The sequence below is a fragment of the Calypte anna genome, chromosome 3 (genome assembly GCF_003957555.1).
Source record: "Calypte anna isolate BGI_N300 chromosome 3, bCalAnn1_v1.p, whole genome shotgun sequence".
Taxonomy (NCBI): Eukaryota; Metazoa; Chordata; class Aves; order Apodiformes; family Trochilidae; genus Calypte; species Calypte anna.
Genome location: NC_044246.1, coordinates 57,083,593 through 57,101,198, shown reverse-complemented (window position 1 = coordinate 57,101,198; position 17,606 = coordinate 57,083,593). Strand labels below are relative to the sequence as shown.

Here is a 17,606-nt window from a genome sequence, read left to right as displayed (position 1 = left end):
TTTGTATTAAAGAATCAGAGGGGGTAAACAACTGTTTTTTCTTCTCTACCTGTCCCTTAAGTCTTGTATTGCCACCTTTTCTTAAAATGTTATCTCAAATGTTACATATATTTCTCTCACTTGTGCCCTTGGTGGGGTTAGTTGATGAGGCTGTTATAGCTAATAACAGTGTTATTATCTAGTAACACTGTTATATCCAATAGCCCCTCAGGTCTAAATGAAGATTCATAACAAGATTCATTGGGATCTGGATACAACTGGGGAATCAGGTTTTTGGTATCTCATGAAGTCTAGGCAGAGGTAGGGAGGCACCCTAGCTGCATGCCTGGTGAGGCATGCAATAGCTTTATATTGAGACATGTCCTTACAAACACCAGTAAGGATTTTGGCTGGTGTTTTCTCTATGGGTGATGTGGGTTATGCCACCCTTTGCAGCTGGTGTGTAAGTAACATCTGAGAGTTTCCATCAGGAAAGTCATGAACATGTTCCTCAGGTAAAATCTAAGATCTCATTGCAAGTAGAAGAAATTCAAGTTGACAAACAAGTTGCAGAAATAGTTATCTCCCTAGGCAACACACTACTGTCTCCTCGGGGGGAAATGTCTCAAGCTACCAGCCATAGGCAGGAAAGACGTGCCAAGCATTCAAATCCCCAGAGCCATTAATGTCAGGGAACACTGAAAACACAAGTGATGGCCAGAAATGCAATTGTTTTCAGTTCCTCTACAGTAACAACAGCACCAGGAAATAGGCTTCGGGGGGTGGCGGCGGTGGGCAAACTTACAAATTGCTAAGGCTAGGTAAGCATGCCCTGCTAACGTCGGCTGCCTAGACAATTAAGTTCCTGCAAGGTCAACTACTCAAAGGCTGGAATAAAGGTCGGAGAAGACAAATGAGGTCAGCTGCATCTAACGAAAACGTGGCAACAGGCGTCTCCTCATATAACTTGGATCAATAGCCTTCTGGGAAGACCTGTCATGGGAATGAAGCTGTATGAAGCTAAGGAATCAGACTTCGTGTTAATCGATCCTGTTACCTACCCTTCCTCATCATGAACATAGAGCTCAACAACCGGGAAGGAAGGAAGGAAGAGCAGAGCTTGGGAAGCCCCAGAGACCGAGGGGATGCTGCCACCTGGCGGACAGGACCTGGCAATGACGAGAAGCTGCCTGCTGCCGAGCTAAAGCTTCCTACCTAGAAAAACCGTTCACGCTCCAGCTTCTGTGTGGTTGTCGGCGATAGACAGAGCCCCAAAGGTCCCACAGGGCATGGCATGCACTGCTGCCGAGAAGGCGACAACCCCTTTTCTAACCATTATGCTCTCCTTCCGTTTTTCAAATTATGCACTCCTGTTTTTCACATTTCACAGCCGTGGGACTTGCCGTTTCACCGGCATTTCTAGCACGGTCGGCGACGCCTCTCTGACGAACGAGCCTGACACGCATGTACAAGACAGAGGGCTCCGCGGTGGCGACATTAATGCCCGCAGCCACCCACCGCGCCCGCAGCAGAGGGCTCCGGCCCCTGCAGAGACGCTGGTGCCGCAGCCAGCCTTCTAGCCTGGGAAAGTGTCCTTGAGCAGGCATTGGAATGGGCTGCCCAGGGAAGTAGTGGATTCTCCGTCCCTGGATATATTTAAAAAGAGACTGGATGTGGCACTCAGTGCCATGGTCTGGTAACCACAGAGGTAGTTGGACTTGATGATGTCAGAGGTCCCTTCCAACCCAGCCGATTCTATGATTGTATGAAACAATTGTGGTACCAGCCACCTCTGCTACTCCTCCTGGTGCTGCCTCCCCACGCCTTTCAGCTGTTAACGGTCGTTAACGGTCGTCAACGGCCGCACCGGCTCCCCCCGCCTTCGTGCGCGCACAGGGGGTGCTGTCGGGGTAGGTGGAATCGCGGTTCTCGCGCATGCGCAAGGGAAGAGCTCGGCCCCTCCCGGCGCCCGGTGCACGTCCCTTGCCGCGGGGGGTTCTGGGGACTGTAGTAGCCGGCCCCGCTCGGGGCCTCCAATGTCTCCCAGAATGCATCCCAGAATGCGGGGCCGCTCCGCCCTCACTCGCCGTCATGTGGCCTGCGCGGCGGCCGGAGCCTGACGCTTCCGAGGGGGAGGGAGGAGTGGGAGCCCGGCCAGGCCCGGAGGGGTCCGGGAGAGGCTGCAGGGGGTGGGGCCTTCCCCCTCTCCAAGGTACCGGGAGGCGGGGCCCGAAGGGGGGGCGGGGCTCGCGGTCCGGCAGGCGTTTGACGGGCGGCGGGGGGACGGTGAGGGCGGTTGGGAAGGGGCTGGGGGGCGGCAGGCGGAGTCCCGGGGCTCCCTGCTTTGGAACTGTCGACGCATGGCAGTGACCGTCAGTGGCTGAGGACGGGAGGCGGGGGTGGTCACAGCAGGAGGTGCAGGCGGTGGGCCCGCAGCGGGGAAGCGGCCCTCGGTAGCCAGCGATGGTGCCTCACCGGTACCTGCTGGCGCCTCCTTGGGGTGATGGATTTCGGAGGAGGCGATTCGCCAGGCGAGGTGATGGGGCAGCACCCAGTAACAGCAGAGAGAATAGCAGGGATCTGGTGTGTGTACTACTGGGTAGCACCCATCGATAATACGGGTACCAGCAATAATAAGGCGGCAGCAACTGAGTTTTGACAAGGCCGTTGCCTCTCCCTTTAGAGGAGGCAATGCCACTGCCATTGGCAGTGATGACTCGTAGCATCCCCGTGCCACCATCATTTATCAGAAATTTGGTTGGCCTGGACTTACGTAGTCACAGTGTTTTCTAGCAGGAGTCCATGGGACACAAAACCTCTGATAATTTTGAGGTACCTTTCAGCAGATACTGATGGGTAAGATTTTAATTCCTGTCTGTTTTGCTAATCAGGCAGGCCTGGGCAGCTTCTGAGAACCGGAATCTCTTGTTTGCAGAAATGAATGACAGCTCATCTTTGAAGCTATATTTTCATGCACTGTTGACCTGCTTTCGTTTTAATGGATGTTTTTTACTGCTTTTTTCTCCCCTTTGGAGGGCAAGGAGTTAGTCTAGATGAAGTAAGTTGGAAGAAATGGAAGAAAGGAAAATCAAGAGGAGGAGCCCCAAATCATCTACCAGTCACCCTGCTCAGGTTGCTAGCTCCAAGAAAAACTCGGTGCCCGTCAGTAAAAGTACAGCCTTTTCAAATCCTGCACCCCAGCCTGCAGTACAGAAACCAAAGTTAAAGCGGTAAGCTTGGGACCATCTTGCAAGCTTAGTGGAAGGGAGAGCCAGAAACCTGCCAATACTCAGTCTAAAGGGTGTTTAGACTGGCTGGGACAGAATGAAAAGAGTGAGCTTCAGACTTGTGAAAATTTTTGATGCCTCGTCTTTTTTAGTAAAAGTTTGTGTTTAATGCAACACAACAATGATTTTACAGAAAAGGAAGGTGCTCGATGCTCTTCTTGTAAGCTTTATAAAATGTTACACAATGACGTAGACTCATCCTGTTAACAGTTCTGCTGAAGAGATGGTAGCTTGATGTGACAGATGAGAGATGGTTGGGTGATGAAATATAGCAGATGTGGAGATAGCAGAGCCCCAGAAGTACAGCTTTGAGGAACAAATACAGTACTACATGACCACAAGGTTGGAATTGGCAAGTAGAACGGGAAATGAAGTTTGTAAATTGAACAGGATGAGCTGGAACTGGAATTTCTGGGTGTTCTCTGTTTGGGTGCCTATCAGTAGGGGCAGCAGGAGCTCTCAGGACATACTCGTGTGCAGAGAGAGGCATTCAGCTCTTCAGAAAGTACCAGTTTGGAATAGTTTGCGTATCATTGACAACTTGAGTTTGAGAATGTTAATTTTTCTGCTTGTTAGAAAATTTGTTTCTCAGCCCTGGCATATACAGTGGCTAAATGAGTGAAGAGGGATTTTAAAGTAAAATGTTAGTAAAAAGTAAAATGCCTAGAGATAGGCAGCCAAAGATATCGACCTGTAGGTATTAGCTGAAGACTAAGTATTGAGCTGTGGACATAGATGGCCTGTTTGAAGGGCCTGATGATTAAAGAATTACTGCAATGTAAAGTCTATACATTTTTTTCAGGGAAAATACCATAGAATCATAGAAAGTTAGGGGTTGGAAGGGACCTTGAAAGATCATCAAGCCAGAGCAGGGTCACCTACAGCAGTCACACAGGAACACATTCAGGTAGGCTTTGAATTAATGTCTCCAGGGAAGGAGACTCCACACCCTCCCTGGGCAGCCTGTTCCAGTGCTCTGTCACCCTCATAGTGAAAAAAATCTTCCTTATATTCATACAGAACTGGCTGTGCTCCAGGAGCTCCCTCAGCCTTTCCTCATAAGGGAGGTGTTCCACTCCCTTAATCATCTTGGTCATGTTATTTGAAGGTGGGAAGGAGCTCTAGGGAAATTTATCTGTAGGCAAGGTCACCTTTCTGCATAGGTTGTAGTAACTTGTTTTCCACAGTGGTTGCAGTCTATAGGTGTTTGCAACAACAGGAGCGTATGATTGCTAAGGATTTTTCTCTGTTTTAAAGAGTTTGCAGATGCTTTCTGAGTGATTTCATGTAGCTAATGCCCCATGTGCCATGTGTTGTTGTTGGGAAATGGCCCTCTTCAGATGATTAAAAAGGACATTACATACAGGGGCTCTGTTGATGTTTTCTACCTTCTACCTTTTCTAGCAGAAAAGCAGACTGTTGGAATCCTTCATTTTGCAGTATCAAACCACAAAGATAGTGATGTTGTTCTTTATTCTTAAAACAAACTGGTGATCCCTTTTTTTAACTTAAAAGGAGTGACTGGACTACGAATTATGTATTTTCCCTTTCATTTTTAAGTCTCAGTTACACTTATCTTGCATTTAAGATTCTCAGTGAAAGTAGAATGTAATCTTTTTGTATAATTATTTTTTTCAGAGTAATAAAAGAGAAAGCCAAACCCCCAGGAGGGGAAGCAAAAGGGGCACAGGCAGCACCAATCCAGCATTCGTTTCTCACAGATGTATCAGATGTTCAAGAAATGGAACGGGGACTTCTGAGTCTCCTGAATGACTTCCACTCTGGCAAACTACAAGCATTTGGTAAGTTCATGAGCTGTAAGTACCCAGTAGTTGTTTTTACAGTCATACAATGGTACCGTTTGCAGACAAGTGTGCTGTATGGACAGCCTGCCAGTTTGTCACACTGTGCATCTGCTATATTAAATGAGGTTTAATGTAACTTAACAGATCTTACTGCAATTTTAAATTATAGTCCTATTGCAAGGTTGTCTTACTGTGAAATGATTCATATGCCAGTTCATTGTTGGTTCCAGCATGGCATACCAAAGGCAGAACCTGGGCTTATGGATTTAAGAGACCAAGGTTAAAGTAATCTATTTCTGATAGTAGAGGAATAACAAGAAGTAACTGTATTTAGCAGCTATTTTTGCAGGATATTAACACTTCAGACTGTTGGTAGCTACTCTGATGTAATCCAATGCAAGCTGCATTTTATCCAGCTTACTCTTTTGTCTTATAGCATCTTGCTATTCTTACTGCTGATGAAGGTTTCAGAAAAAAGATGACACTCTTCTACTTCCATTTTTTCCTTCTACTGCATAGAAAGCTGCATATTCGCGTTCTTAATTCCACACCAGTTTTACAAGAGAACCTGAAAATACTCTGTTCTATAAAACAAGAATGGAATCCCCAAGTTTCATCAGAACTAATGATCATATTTAAATTTAAAATTAGTGATCACATTTAAATTTAAAAATACAGGGCCTTCCTTAACTTCCTAAACGTGTATTCCATAAACCAGTTTAAAACATATGGTGGTTATCATGAGTTCAGCACAACATAGCACCAGGCAGGATGACAAACCTCAGTAGTGACACAAGAAATTATTGAGAAAACAAATTAACTTGTAAATTTGATGTTTAAATTCCTCTCCTCTGATATAAAAACTGTGCATCTTTACACCTCCATTTACTCTCCCAGGTTTCACTAGATAAAGCTGTTGCTCATCCTTTTAGGAAATGAATGTTCCATAGAACAGATGGAGCATGTGAGGAGCATGCAGGAGAAACTGGCTCGCCTCCATCTGGAGCTCTATGGGGAGCTGGAAGAACTCCCTGAAGATAAAAGAAAACTAGCCAGTGACTCCAACCTGGATAGGCTGCTGTCAGATGTAAGTATTGAGAAGGCAGAACACACAGGATTTTGCACACAGCAGTTGGCTCAGGAAACCACCACTACTGGGTGGGCAGTGGAGAAGATGGCTCTGTAATGAACCAAGATGTAAGCCTTGCCCTTACCTTGCTTTTGAGAAAACACAAGACCTCCTTTTCTTTTTTATAGGCTGCTGCTTGCTTTGGGGAGCAGAGCAGGCTAGCTGTAGACTGTCTGAGGATGTAAGCCTGTTCAGAGACAGCCAATGTACCAATAAACTATGACCATTTTCCCTGTGGCCCATCCTCTTATATCTGGGGAAAACCACACACAACAATTTTGTATCTGTATATTCTATGCTTTTAGTGTGTGCTTTTACTCTTTAATAAAACCTGAAACTCTTAAAATTTCTTCAAGCTTCCCAAGATTGGCAGATTTAAACTTAATTTGAGACTTAGCTCTGTTAGTGTAAAATTCAGTGTAGGCTTGCTTTCCTTTTTGTTATAAAATCATCCATTTCAGCCCAAACTATTAATAACTTCCTTTATCATTTCAATGTATTTATGTAATCATATTAGCATAATTTGTTTGACAGAAATACCATTTCTGATACTTTCTACATTTATTTTGCAGCTAGAAGAACTGAATTCATCTATGTATCCTTTTTTGATAAATGTCTATTTTGCATTATAATTATTGTTTACTGTAATCAAATTGCAGTATGTCCCTAGTAACTGGTGTTTTCACAAGAGTTAAATCCCTTCAATAACATCCTTTCTTATAAATTAATTATGTAATACTCTGTGGATTTCAGGTTAGAATCATAGAATTTTCTGGGTTGGAGGGGAACTTAAAAGATCACATAGTTCCAACCCCCCTGGCATGTTCAGGGACACCTCCCAATTAGATCAGGTTGCTCAAAGCCCTGTCCAGCCTGGCCTTTAAAACTTCCAGGCTTCCACCACTTCTCTGGGCAACCTGTTCCTGTGTTTCACCACCCTCATGGTAAAGAACTTTTTCCGAATATCCAACCTAAATCTACCCTCCTCTAGTTTGAATCCATTCCCCCAATGTCCTGTCCCTACCCAATATCCTAAAAAGTCCCTCACCAGCTTTCTTGTAGCCCCCTTCAGATACTGGAAGGCTACAGTAAGGTCTCCTCAGAGCCTTCTCCTCTCCAGACTTAATAACCCCAACTCTCTCAGTGTCTTCATAGAAGAGCTGCTCCAGCCCTCTGATCATCCTCATGACCCTTCTCTGGACATGCTCCAGCATGTCTATTCTTTCTTGTAGCAGGGGTTCCAGAACTGGACACAGTACTCCAGATGGGGTCTCATGGGAGCAGAGTAGAGGGGCAGAATCACCTCCCTTAACCTGCTGGCCATGCTTCTGTTGATGCAGCCAAGGATCTGGTTGGCTTTCTGGGCTGCAAATATACACTGAAGGCTCATGTTGAACTTCTCATCCACCAGCACCCCAACTCCTTTTCCTCAGGGCTGCTCTCAAGCCAGTCACTGCCCAGCCCATATCAGTGCTTGGGATTGCCTCTGCACAGATGCAGGACCTTGCACTTGGTCTTGTTGAACTTCATGAGGTTGCCATGGGCCCACCTCTCCAGCCTGTGAAGGTCCTTTTGGATGGCACCACTGTTGTCCAACGTGCACTCAGTGCCACCATCCATGTCGCCAATAAAGATGTCAAACAAGACCAGTCCCAACACTGATCCTTGGGGGTTTCCACTTGTCACTGGCCTCCACTCGAACATGGACCCACTGACAGCCACTCCTTGGGTGCAGCCATCAAGCCAGTTCTATATCAATCAAGTGGTCCTTCCATCAAACCCATTTTTACCAGCTTGGAGACCAAGATGTCACGTAGGACAGTGTCAAAGATTTTGCTCAGGTCCAGATAAATGATGTTGGTTGCTCTTCCCTTGTCTGTTGATGTTGTGACCTTTGCATAGAAGGCCACAAAGTTTGTCAGGCATAATTTGCCCTTGGTGAAGCCGTGTTGATTATACCCAATCAATTATTTCTTAATTATTTCTTGTGCATCAGCAGTGCTTTCAGGAGGATCTGTTCCATGATCTTACCGGGCACAAAGGTCAGACTGACTGGCCTATGGTTCTCTGGATCCTCCTTTCCCTTTTTGAAAATGGGGGTTATATTTCCCCTTTTCCAGTCAGTGGGGACTTCACCAGACTGCCAGGACTTTTGCAATATGGTGGACAGCAGTTTAGCAACCACATCCCCCTGTTCCCTCAGTACCCGTGGGTGTATCCTATCGGGTCCCATGGACTTGTACATTTCCAGGTTCTTCAGATGGTCAGGAACCTGATCTTCACATGGGCAGTTCTGCCTTCCAACCCTTGCCATTGTCTTCTGTGACTTTGGGAGTGTGACTGGAGCCCTTGCCAGTGAAGACTGAAGTAAAGAAGTCATTGAGAACCTCAGCCTTCTCCAAGTCACTTGTCACTGTTTCTCCCGTTCCCTTTCTGAGGGGCTCACACCTTCCCTAGTCTTACTTTTACCATTAATATAACTATAGAAATTTTTGCTATTCCCCTTGATCTCCCTGGCTAGATTTAGTTCTAACTGAGCTTTGGCTTTTCTAACCAGGTCTCTTGCTGCTTGGACAGCTACCTCATACACCCCCCATTCTAGATGTCCTTTCTTCCATTCCTTGTGGAGTTTCTTTTTGTGTGACAGTGTGTCCAAGGAGCTCCTTGTTCATTCAGGCAGGTCTCCTAGCATTCTTCCCTGCCTTCCTCTTTGTCGATATATTTTGCTTCTGGACATGGAGAACATAGAATCATAGAATTGGCTGGGTTGGAAGGGACCTCATAGATCATCGAGTCCAACCCTTGAACCACCACTGCGGTTACCAGACCATGGCACTGAGTGCCACATCCAGTCTCTTTTTAAATATCTCCAGGGACGGAGGATTCACTACTTCCCTGGGCAGCCCATTCCAATTCCACTGTGTACATTACTGGATCTTAGCACTTAATTACAGGCTGTTTTTTAATAGGGTGATTTATTTAGCTAGCATGTACCACTTTAGACAACATGTTGACAGTTGATGGCAAAGCCTGCCAGAAGCAGGGTCTGTTGCTAAGACATTCTGGAATAAACATACATAGTAATATTCCTTCTGTAGCATTCAGAAGTGTTCTGTCCCACTGAGGGGTGAATCGTATTATCTCTTGTATGTGCAGCTGTTTATCACTTATTTCACTGTGAATAGTGGACTGATGTAATTTATTTCTAGAATCAGACTATGGTTGAGTCACATACTTGAGTGGAGCTTTAGTAAGTGAATAAATATGTGTTCTTTGCCCACTCAGAAGGTTATAAAGCTAAATGTCTTGGGCTTGTCTGTTACATCATGGTTTTGATAAGATAAGAAAGCAGCTGAGGAGGGTTGCATTCAGTTTATACTGGAGTGTAGTTATTCCTGATGTTACACACTTTGTGTGCACTAAGGTGGGACTAGGGTTTGGGATTTAAGATACTGCACTGGTGTCTACATTCTGTGTAAAGCTGTTTAAGGCCAGTTCTCATGAAGAACCCAAGTGGAATGTGATAATAATATTGCTTAATAATAGTAATAATCTTCCACACTGTTTGATCATAGAATCGCTGAGGCTGGAAGGAACCTTCAAGATCATCCAGTTCCAACCCCCCTGCATGGGCAGGGACACCTCCCCCCAGACCAGGTTGCTCAAGGCCCCATCCAGCCTGACCTTGAACACTTCCAGGGCAGGGGCAGCTATTTCTGGAGGTGTGTAATGCTTAAGTCTCATTGAGGAAGATTAATCTACTGGCTGAAAACTAGCATAGGATTTAATAGAACTGAATTCACCTGGACTGCCATAGATCTGTCACAGGACTAAGCACAGCTTTGTGTAACACTGCTATCTTGTTTATAACTTATTTATATGTGAAAAATGTTATTCCTTAATGGTTTGATTCAGCCAAAAACTACATTTAGCAGATGCTCAAGATATTCCAAATAGTGCCACGGGCTGATAGAACAGCTTTGTCAGTTTGGATTCTCCCAGAAGCTTTTCTTTTGTTTTTCCTGACAGCGGAATCTTGAACAGCTGGGTTTTTGTGGTTTTGGGTTGTTTTTGTTCTGTTCTGTTTTAATTTTACACAATTAGGAATCAAAGTGAAAATTCAAGTGTTTATTTTTACACATTCCTCTGAGCACTTCATTACGTCAGGACTCAGTATCTGGAGTTTTAAATAGGTTACTGTGATGCTATACTTTTTATTATTGCCTTAATTTAAATAGACAAATTGGGGAAATTTGAAAGTACAGTTCTTCTGTTCTGTGTTGTTCATATGGTTGAAAGTTATATGTATATAAGTTCATTAGCATTTCTCCAGTTTTCATGAAGGTAGCAATCATGTAAAGTCATGTCAGTAAGTAGACAATCTGCACTCTATATCTTTAGTGTTTTGTTGATCAGTAATGCCACAAAATAATTTATTGCTAATAAAGTAAATCAGTTTAAATATATGATGTTTCATTTAGAGAAGCTGCTATCTGTTCATCTGTGTGAAGATGATACAAATTTTGAATGGTCTGAATTGAATGTTTGCAGAGTTTACTTTTTTTCCTAACTGTGAATAATTTATAAAGTGTCACTAAATTAGAACTAGCATACATGCTAGTAGTCCACATAATTAAGTATTGTGAAATTTGAAAATAGGGTAGATAGTTATTATTCAATAAAAGCAGTATATGTAATTTTGTAGTCATTCCTATATTTTAAGTAACCTGACATCAATTGTTATGATCTTTGTGTTCCCACTCAGAGAAAAAAAATTCTGCATTAATGTAAAATGAGGCTGGTTTTAGATCCAGAATTTCCTAGTGCATCAAACTATGCCTTTGGTTCTAGATTTATATTTGTTTTTAAAGGTAATAGATTCAGATGCTATGTTGTATACACTTACTGCACACAAAAATGAAATCTTTATCCTTCTATTTGAAATCAAAGCTTTTATCTTTCCAAAGTGGGCATGTGGCCAGGGAACAAAGGTGCATTTTGCTCAGCATCTTTGGAGAAGATGCTTCTTCAGCCACAAGATGTAGTTGTGGGTTCCATTAGCTGCAACTCCTTTTGGAATCACACGTAGTGCCACATCTGCACTCTGCAGCTGGGGATAGAAAGATCATTTAACCACCAATGTGTGTGCTCTAGCTACAAATTCAGCCTCATGTACTGTTATTCCCTGCCTCACCTATCAGGCAAATATCAATGATTAATGAACCATTTAGGGATCCCAGCTGGACTTTTCTTTAGATGACTTATCTCCTGTGATGAGATGATGAGTTTTGCATGCTGGTAAAAATCCCTCCAAGTCCCAGCCTGTTGCTGGGAAGATGTGAAATTCAAAGACAAATCAGGAGAACTGGAATACTACATGCTTCTCAAAAAATGAAGCCAAGGCTGGTTTTTTTTTTTTTTTTTTTTTACCCCCAAACTCTTTAAGCAATAACTGGGCAATTACCCTCTTCTGTGCAGTACTATCTCCCTGTTAGCACTGTGGCTTTGTTTCTGTGCAGACTTTCAAATGTCAAGCAAAATGCAGCGTGGTTTAGCCTCATGCCTCAAAGTATGATAGGAGTTGTGGTTGCAAGCAGAGCTGCATTTATAAGCAGAATTACATTCTTGCTGTTCATTCTGGTTCAGGAGGAGAGCTATGCCCTCACTAACCACTTGTTGCTAGTGCAGGACAGTGTTGTGTAATGCATGCTGGTCTCAAAACACACTTTTAACCAGTAGTTTTCATTGTTTAAGCTATTCTATGATAGAGATAATAATTCTTCCTTGTGAGGCTCTGTCATCTAACTCTGCATATGATTTCAAAAACATCTTGTATGTGGTCTGTTGCATATCTTGATCTCCAAATTACTATGCAAGTATGTAACACCATAGGTATAATTCAAGATACAGACATAAACAGTTACAGCTGTCTGGAATTACACAAGAATTAGAACCTTTTTCTTCAAACACCTTGAACCCACAGAAACTCAAGTCACAAATAATGCATTAATTGCAACTAATTAAGGAATTAAAATTCTTATCTCCTCCTGAATACAAATGTGCATCTTTCACACAACCCATTAATGATGTAAGCTCACTATCTCTTAGATTCATGCAAGAAGCAAGATATTTTAGAGACGGAGCTTCCCTTTAGGTGGCAAGAAACTATTTCTAGGCTCTCACACGAAAAGGATCAACTGTAACATAGTTGCGACAGTCTTTTGTAATTACAAATATAGTAAGGTGGCTGCAGGAAATGAGCTTCTTTATTGTTACCTTGTTTCCTAAAGAGTTGTTTAAGGAGATAAAAGTGTATTAACATTGATGTTTCCTGGCCTGAACTAACACTGATAAAGGGACGCAGTGTTAAAAAGAAGATGCTCTTTCCTGTGTCTCTGATGTGTGCAAATGCTGAAGTACCCATGCTGGGTTGTGTCTTGAAATTCTCATTTGTGTAAAGGAACAGAAATGTAAATTTATCAAGGCCTACTGACCTGATTGTATTAGTGTTCAGCAGGTTACGGGTTACAACTGTAGTAACCGAGAAGAAAACCCATGAGGACAAAGTAAAAAAAAAAAAACCAAAACCAACTGGATAAATTTGGCTCATGACCTGGAAGTTGAGTTCTATCAGTAAGAAATTGGGGCTATTTACTGTGGAATTCAGTGGCATGTTAGTCTTATAAATCACATGCAACATACTAAGACTTCACAACTATGTCACATTTTTATATGTTATTTTCACAAACAGAGAAGAGCTGGTGGGAGATGTGGTGGTCGGTGATCGCCTGGGACTTAGCGATCACGAAATAATAAAGTTTTCAATATTCAGGGATACAAGGAGGGTCGTCAATAAAACCTCTATGTTGGACTTCCGGAGGGCAGACTTTGGCCTATTCAGAAGGCTTGTTCAGAGTATACCCTGGGAAACAGCCCTTGAAAACAGAGGGGTCCAGGAGGGATGGACATATTTCAAGGAGCAAGTTTTGAAAGCACAGGAACAGGCTGTCCCAGTGTGCTGAAAGGCGAGCCGGCGGGGAAGACGACCGGTCTGGCTGAACAGGGAGACTCTGAAAGAAATTAGGGTTAAGAGGACGGCCTACCAATTATGGAAAAAAGGGCTAACTACTGAGGAGAAATTTAGGAATATAGTTAAGTCATGTCGAAAGAAAATCAGAGAGACAAAGGCACAATGTGAACGGAATCTCGCCACCTCTGTGAAGGATAACAAAAAGTCCTTCTACAGATACATCAGCAGCAAAAGGAGGTGCAAGGAAAACATCCATTCTTTACTGGACACGGGTGGGAATATAGTCGTCAAAGATGAAGAAAAGGCTGAGGTATTTAACACCTTCTTTACCTCAGTTTTCAACAGAAAGACAGGTTGCCCTGAGGACAGATGCCTTCTGGAGCTTATAGAAGGTGACATGAATCTAAACAGCCCCCCTGTAATCCTGAAGGACACAGTCAGTGACCTGTTGAGCTGCTTGGATCCCCACAAGTCTATGGGACCGGATGGGATCCACCCAAGGGTGATGAGAGAGCTGGCAGAAGAGCTTGCCAAGCCTCTCTCTATCATCTACCAACAGTCCTGGCTCACTGGGGACATCCCAGATGATTGGAAGTTGGCGAATGTCACGCCAATCCACAAAAAGGGCCGGAAAGAGGACCCAGGAAACTACAGGCCCGTCAGCCTGACCTCAGTGCCTGGCAGGGTCATGGAACAAATCATCCTCAGTGCAATCACACAGCACCTGCAGGATGGGCAAGGGATCAGACCCAGCCAGCACAGGTTTAGGAAGGGCAGGTCATGCCTGACCAACCTAATCTCCTTTTATGATCAGGTGACCCGCCTGGTGGATGAGGGGAAGGCTGTGGATGTGGTCTACCTGGACTTCAGCAAAGCGTTTGACACCATCTCCCACAGCATCCTCCTGAAAAAGCTGTCAGCCCACAGCTTGGACAGGAGCACCCTGTGCTGGGTTAGGAACTGGCTGGAGGGCCAGGCCCAGAGAGTGGTGCTGAACGGGGCTGCATCCAGTTGGCAGCCAGTCACTAGTGGTGTCCCCCAGGGATCAGTATTGGGCCCAGTTCTGTTTAATTCTTTATCAACGACTTAGACGAAGGGATTGAGTCCATCATCAGCAAATTCGCAGATGACACCAAGCTGGGAGGAAGTGTGGACCAACTCGAAGGCAGGAGGGCTCTGCAGAGGGACCTGGACAGACTGGAGAGTTGGGCTGATTCCAACGGGATGAGGTTCAACACGGCCAAGTGCTGGGTCCTGCACTTTGGCCACAACAACCCCATGGGGAGCTCCAGGCTGGGCACAGAGTGGCTGGAGAGCAGCCAGGCAGAAAGGGACCTGGGAGTCTGGATTGACAGGAAGCTGAACATGAGCCAGCAGTGTGCCCAGGTGGCCAAGAAGGCCAATGGCATCCTGGCCTATATCAGGAACAGTGTGGCCAGCAGGTCCAAGGAAGTGATTCTGCCCCTGTACTCAGCCCTGGTGAGGCCACACCTCGAGTACTATGTCCAGTTCTGGGCCCCTCAGTTCAGGAAGGATATCGAGGTCCTGGAGTAGGTCCAAAGGAAGGCAACCAGGCTGGTGAAGGGACTCGAGCACAAGTCCTATGAGGAGAGGCTGAGGGAGCTGGGGCTGTTCAGCCTAAAGAGGCGGCTCAGGGGAGACCTCATCGCTGTCTACAACTACCTGAAAGGAGGGTGTAGCCAGGTGGGGGCTGGGCTCTTTTGCCAAATGACTTTCAGCAAGACAAGAGGGCACGGTCTTAAGTTGTGCCAGGGGAAGTTTAGGTTAGATATTAGAAAGAATTTCTTTACGGAGAGAGTGATCAAGCATTGGAATGGGCTGCCCAGGGAAGTAGTGGATTCTCTGTCCCTGGAGATATTTAAAGAGACTGGATGTGGCACTCAGTGCCATAGTCTAGCAACCGCAATGGTGGTTCAAGGGTTGGACTCGATGATCTATGAGATTCCAACCCAGCCAATTCTATGATTCTATGATGGATATTGACTGTGAATACCTATTCTGTATCCCATCATTACCAGTTCATCATGGTTATGTTGCAAGCCAAAGTATTTCACCTTTAACACAGTGTATTTATGGGGATTCTGAAGCATTTTTCGTTCTCAGCTCTCGAGACACACATTTGTACTTTTAGTTCCATTCATAACAGAAATTTGAAAGAATTTAAAAAATTCATCTTCCCAAAGCAGAGAATTGAGGATGTCTAATTTTTTTAATTTCTTCAAACCCTGGTTCATGATTTTTGCACAAGTTATACTCTAACCTTTCACATTAAAAAAATGAAGGAAATTGCACATTTCATACAAAAGACAATAAAACCCAAACCCTGCTCTAGGACAGGAGGAGTTATGGCAATGCTTTGTCCACACAAAGCCTCCAGTTTCTTACGCCAAATCAAAACCTCATTCACATGGATGATTTCCCCAACTATTCCCTTGTATAAATACCAACAACTGTTGTAGGTGTACCAGGTGCTTTGAAGCTCTGTTTTTCTAGAAAGGAGTTGCAGGAAGTTCCCTCTCATGGGGAAGCAGGACACAGAGCTCACTTCTTAAAGATGGCAGCCAAATTTGGCCCAGACTACCCCACAGCACTGGAGGATGCCAGCAGGCTTACTGCATGAAGAGGTGTTTCTTCTAAAAGTGCTTTCATTTAATCACACCTCATGCAATCAAAGCTGGCACTTCATGCCAAATGTCACATAAAGTGATCTGTTCGTGTCACATACGTGAATCTGTTCTGTCCATGAGCAAACTCCCAAGTTCAGAGGCTGTTCAGGATTACTGACACCCAACACATTTCAGCTATCAATACAGGAAATTCATTCTCCTCTAATCACAAGGAATAAAATTCACTATCAGTGGTCTAAAGCTTTGTATAATCTTTCTGCTGTCATCACAAAACATGGGCTTATCACAGCCCTCTTCACTCACTGCAAAAAAGTGGGAATATTTAATGTGAACGAATACATACCACATCCCCAGCTGAGTGCCCAGAAGTACCAGTGTGCTGTGTAAAACATTTCATAGCAGGAACGAGACATCAGAGCAGGCCCCATGTAACAACTGCACTGCAAACAGAGAGTAGATATTTTTATTAGACCTGCATCGAAAAAGCCCAGCAAGCTAAGCACAATCCTGGCCTTCAGCTGGCTCATAGCGAGGCACTGGGACAGGCTACTGATTGTTACAGGGAGTGCAAATAAGCTGCAGATCAGCCAGAATGTTTTGTAGCTGCCCCTTTGCTTCTTTGCTCTTAGAATGTGCTACTATTGCTACACCATCTTGCAGAAGTTATTTACAATTGTTAAAAGCTCGCAGGAAAAGAAGTACTCCAAATTACATCCTTTCAGCATTAACAAAGGATATACCTGTGTTAATCTGACAGCAGAGAAACAGACTGGTTCACTCTTAAAAACAATGCTCTAGATGTTCAGACTACTGCAGATAATTTCAACACAAAATATAAAGCAACTTGCAATATGCAACGATAAGGATAACTGCACATAAGAAACAGCATCAAAACTGCAAAGATCCGTGCTTACGTGATTTGGCTTTTGGTGCACAAACTCCTCGATGGAGGAGCTCAACTTCTTTCTTCAAACTAATTAACCAGCTGATACATCTTTGCCTTCTGATGCAGCAGTAATTGTTGTCTTCTGTGCCACAAGTACTTGCAGTAGATGCACAATACATCATCTTTAATGGAAGCCACAAAGGTTTTAGGCTAAGAAGGTTATAGAGAAGTTGTCACAAAACCTGGTTACTAAGGCCAGGCAATGACTGGAAGCACCAGACTTCTAGGTTTCAGATAGGCCTGAAACAATCGTTCTTACAAACTACCTCAGAAGATCTGATTTAAACATACAGCTATGGATTTAGATGGGTATTAAAATAAAAACAAAACAACTTGATCCTCTTGAAGCGGCCTCACACTCAAGGGGCTTGCTCATCGGAAATGGAAATTTTGATAGTAATTTCTTATTTGTCACACACATTTCAAAGTTGTAGCCTCTTGGGCTAAATCTGTCTTGGGAGAAGATGAAAGCTCCAAGTGTGGATTTACAAATTTCTGCTAATCATTTCCCTTGTACTTTAAAAACCTCACAAATGTATTTTTAAACTCCCAGACCCCCATACGACAACAGCACTGGAGAAGGCTTTCTCTATTAAACTAACTAAGACATGGTATAAAAAACAGTGGCTGAACTCCCTAGGTTCCTAATCTGCAAGTCCACATTATTAGCTAATGAAGTTTTTTTCTTTCAGAAAAGTTGAACCTTCAATAGTAAATGAAAACTGCAATAGTAAATGAAACTGGCAGCAGAAACTATAGTAGCCAGACCAATTAATAATTTT

General features: G+C 44.0%; 1 protein-coding gene across 2 annotated transcripts; it reads left to right on the top strand.

The window, feature by feature from the left end:
• The first annotated feature begins 2,115 nt into the window (after positions 1-2,115).
• CCDC28A (coiled-coil domain containing 28A) lies at positions 2,116-10,893 on the top strand. Of its 2 annotated transcripts, none has more exons than XM_030446825.1 (6): positions 2,116-2,191; positions 3,015-3,209; positions 4,905-5,068; positions 6,004-6,158; positions 6,773-6,795; positions 10,116-10,893. In XM_030446825.1, the coding sequence occupies exons 2-6, from the start codon at positions 3,052-3,054 to the stop codon at positions 10,168-10,170; spliced, it is 555 nt and encodes a 184-aa protein (XP_030302685.1). In that variant the 5' UTR covers positions 2,116-2,191; positions 3,015-3,051; the 3' UTR covers positions 10,171-10,893. The 2 variants fall into 2 exon arrangements, with proteins under 2 accessions (XP_030302685.1, XP_030302686.1); XM_030446826.1 differs by lacking the exon at positions 2,116-2,191 and adding an exon at positions 2,225-2,265.
• Positions 10,894-17,606: the final 6,713 nt, after the last annotated feature.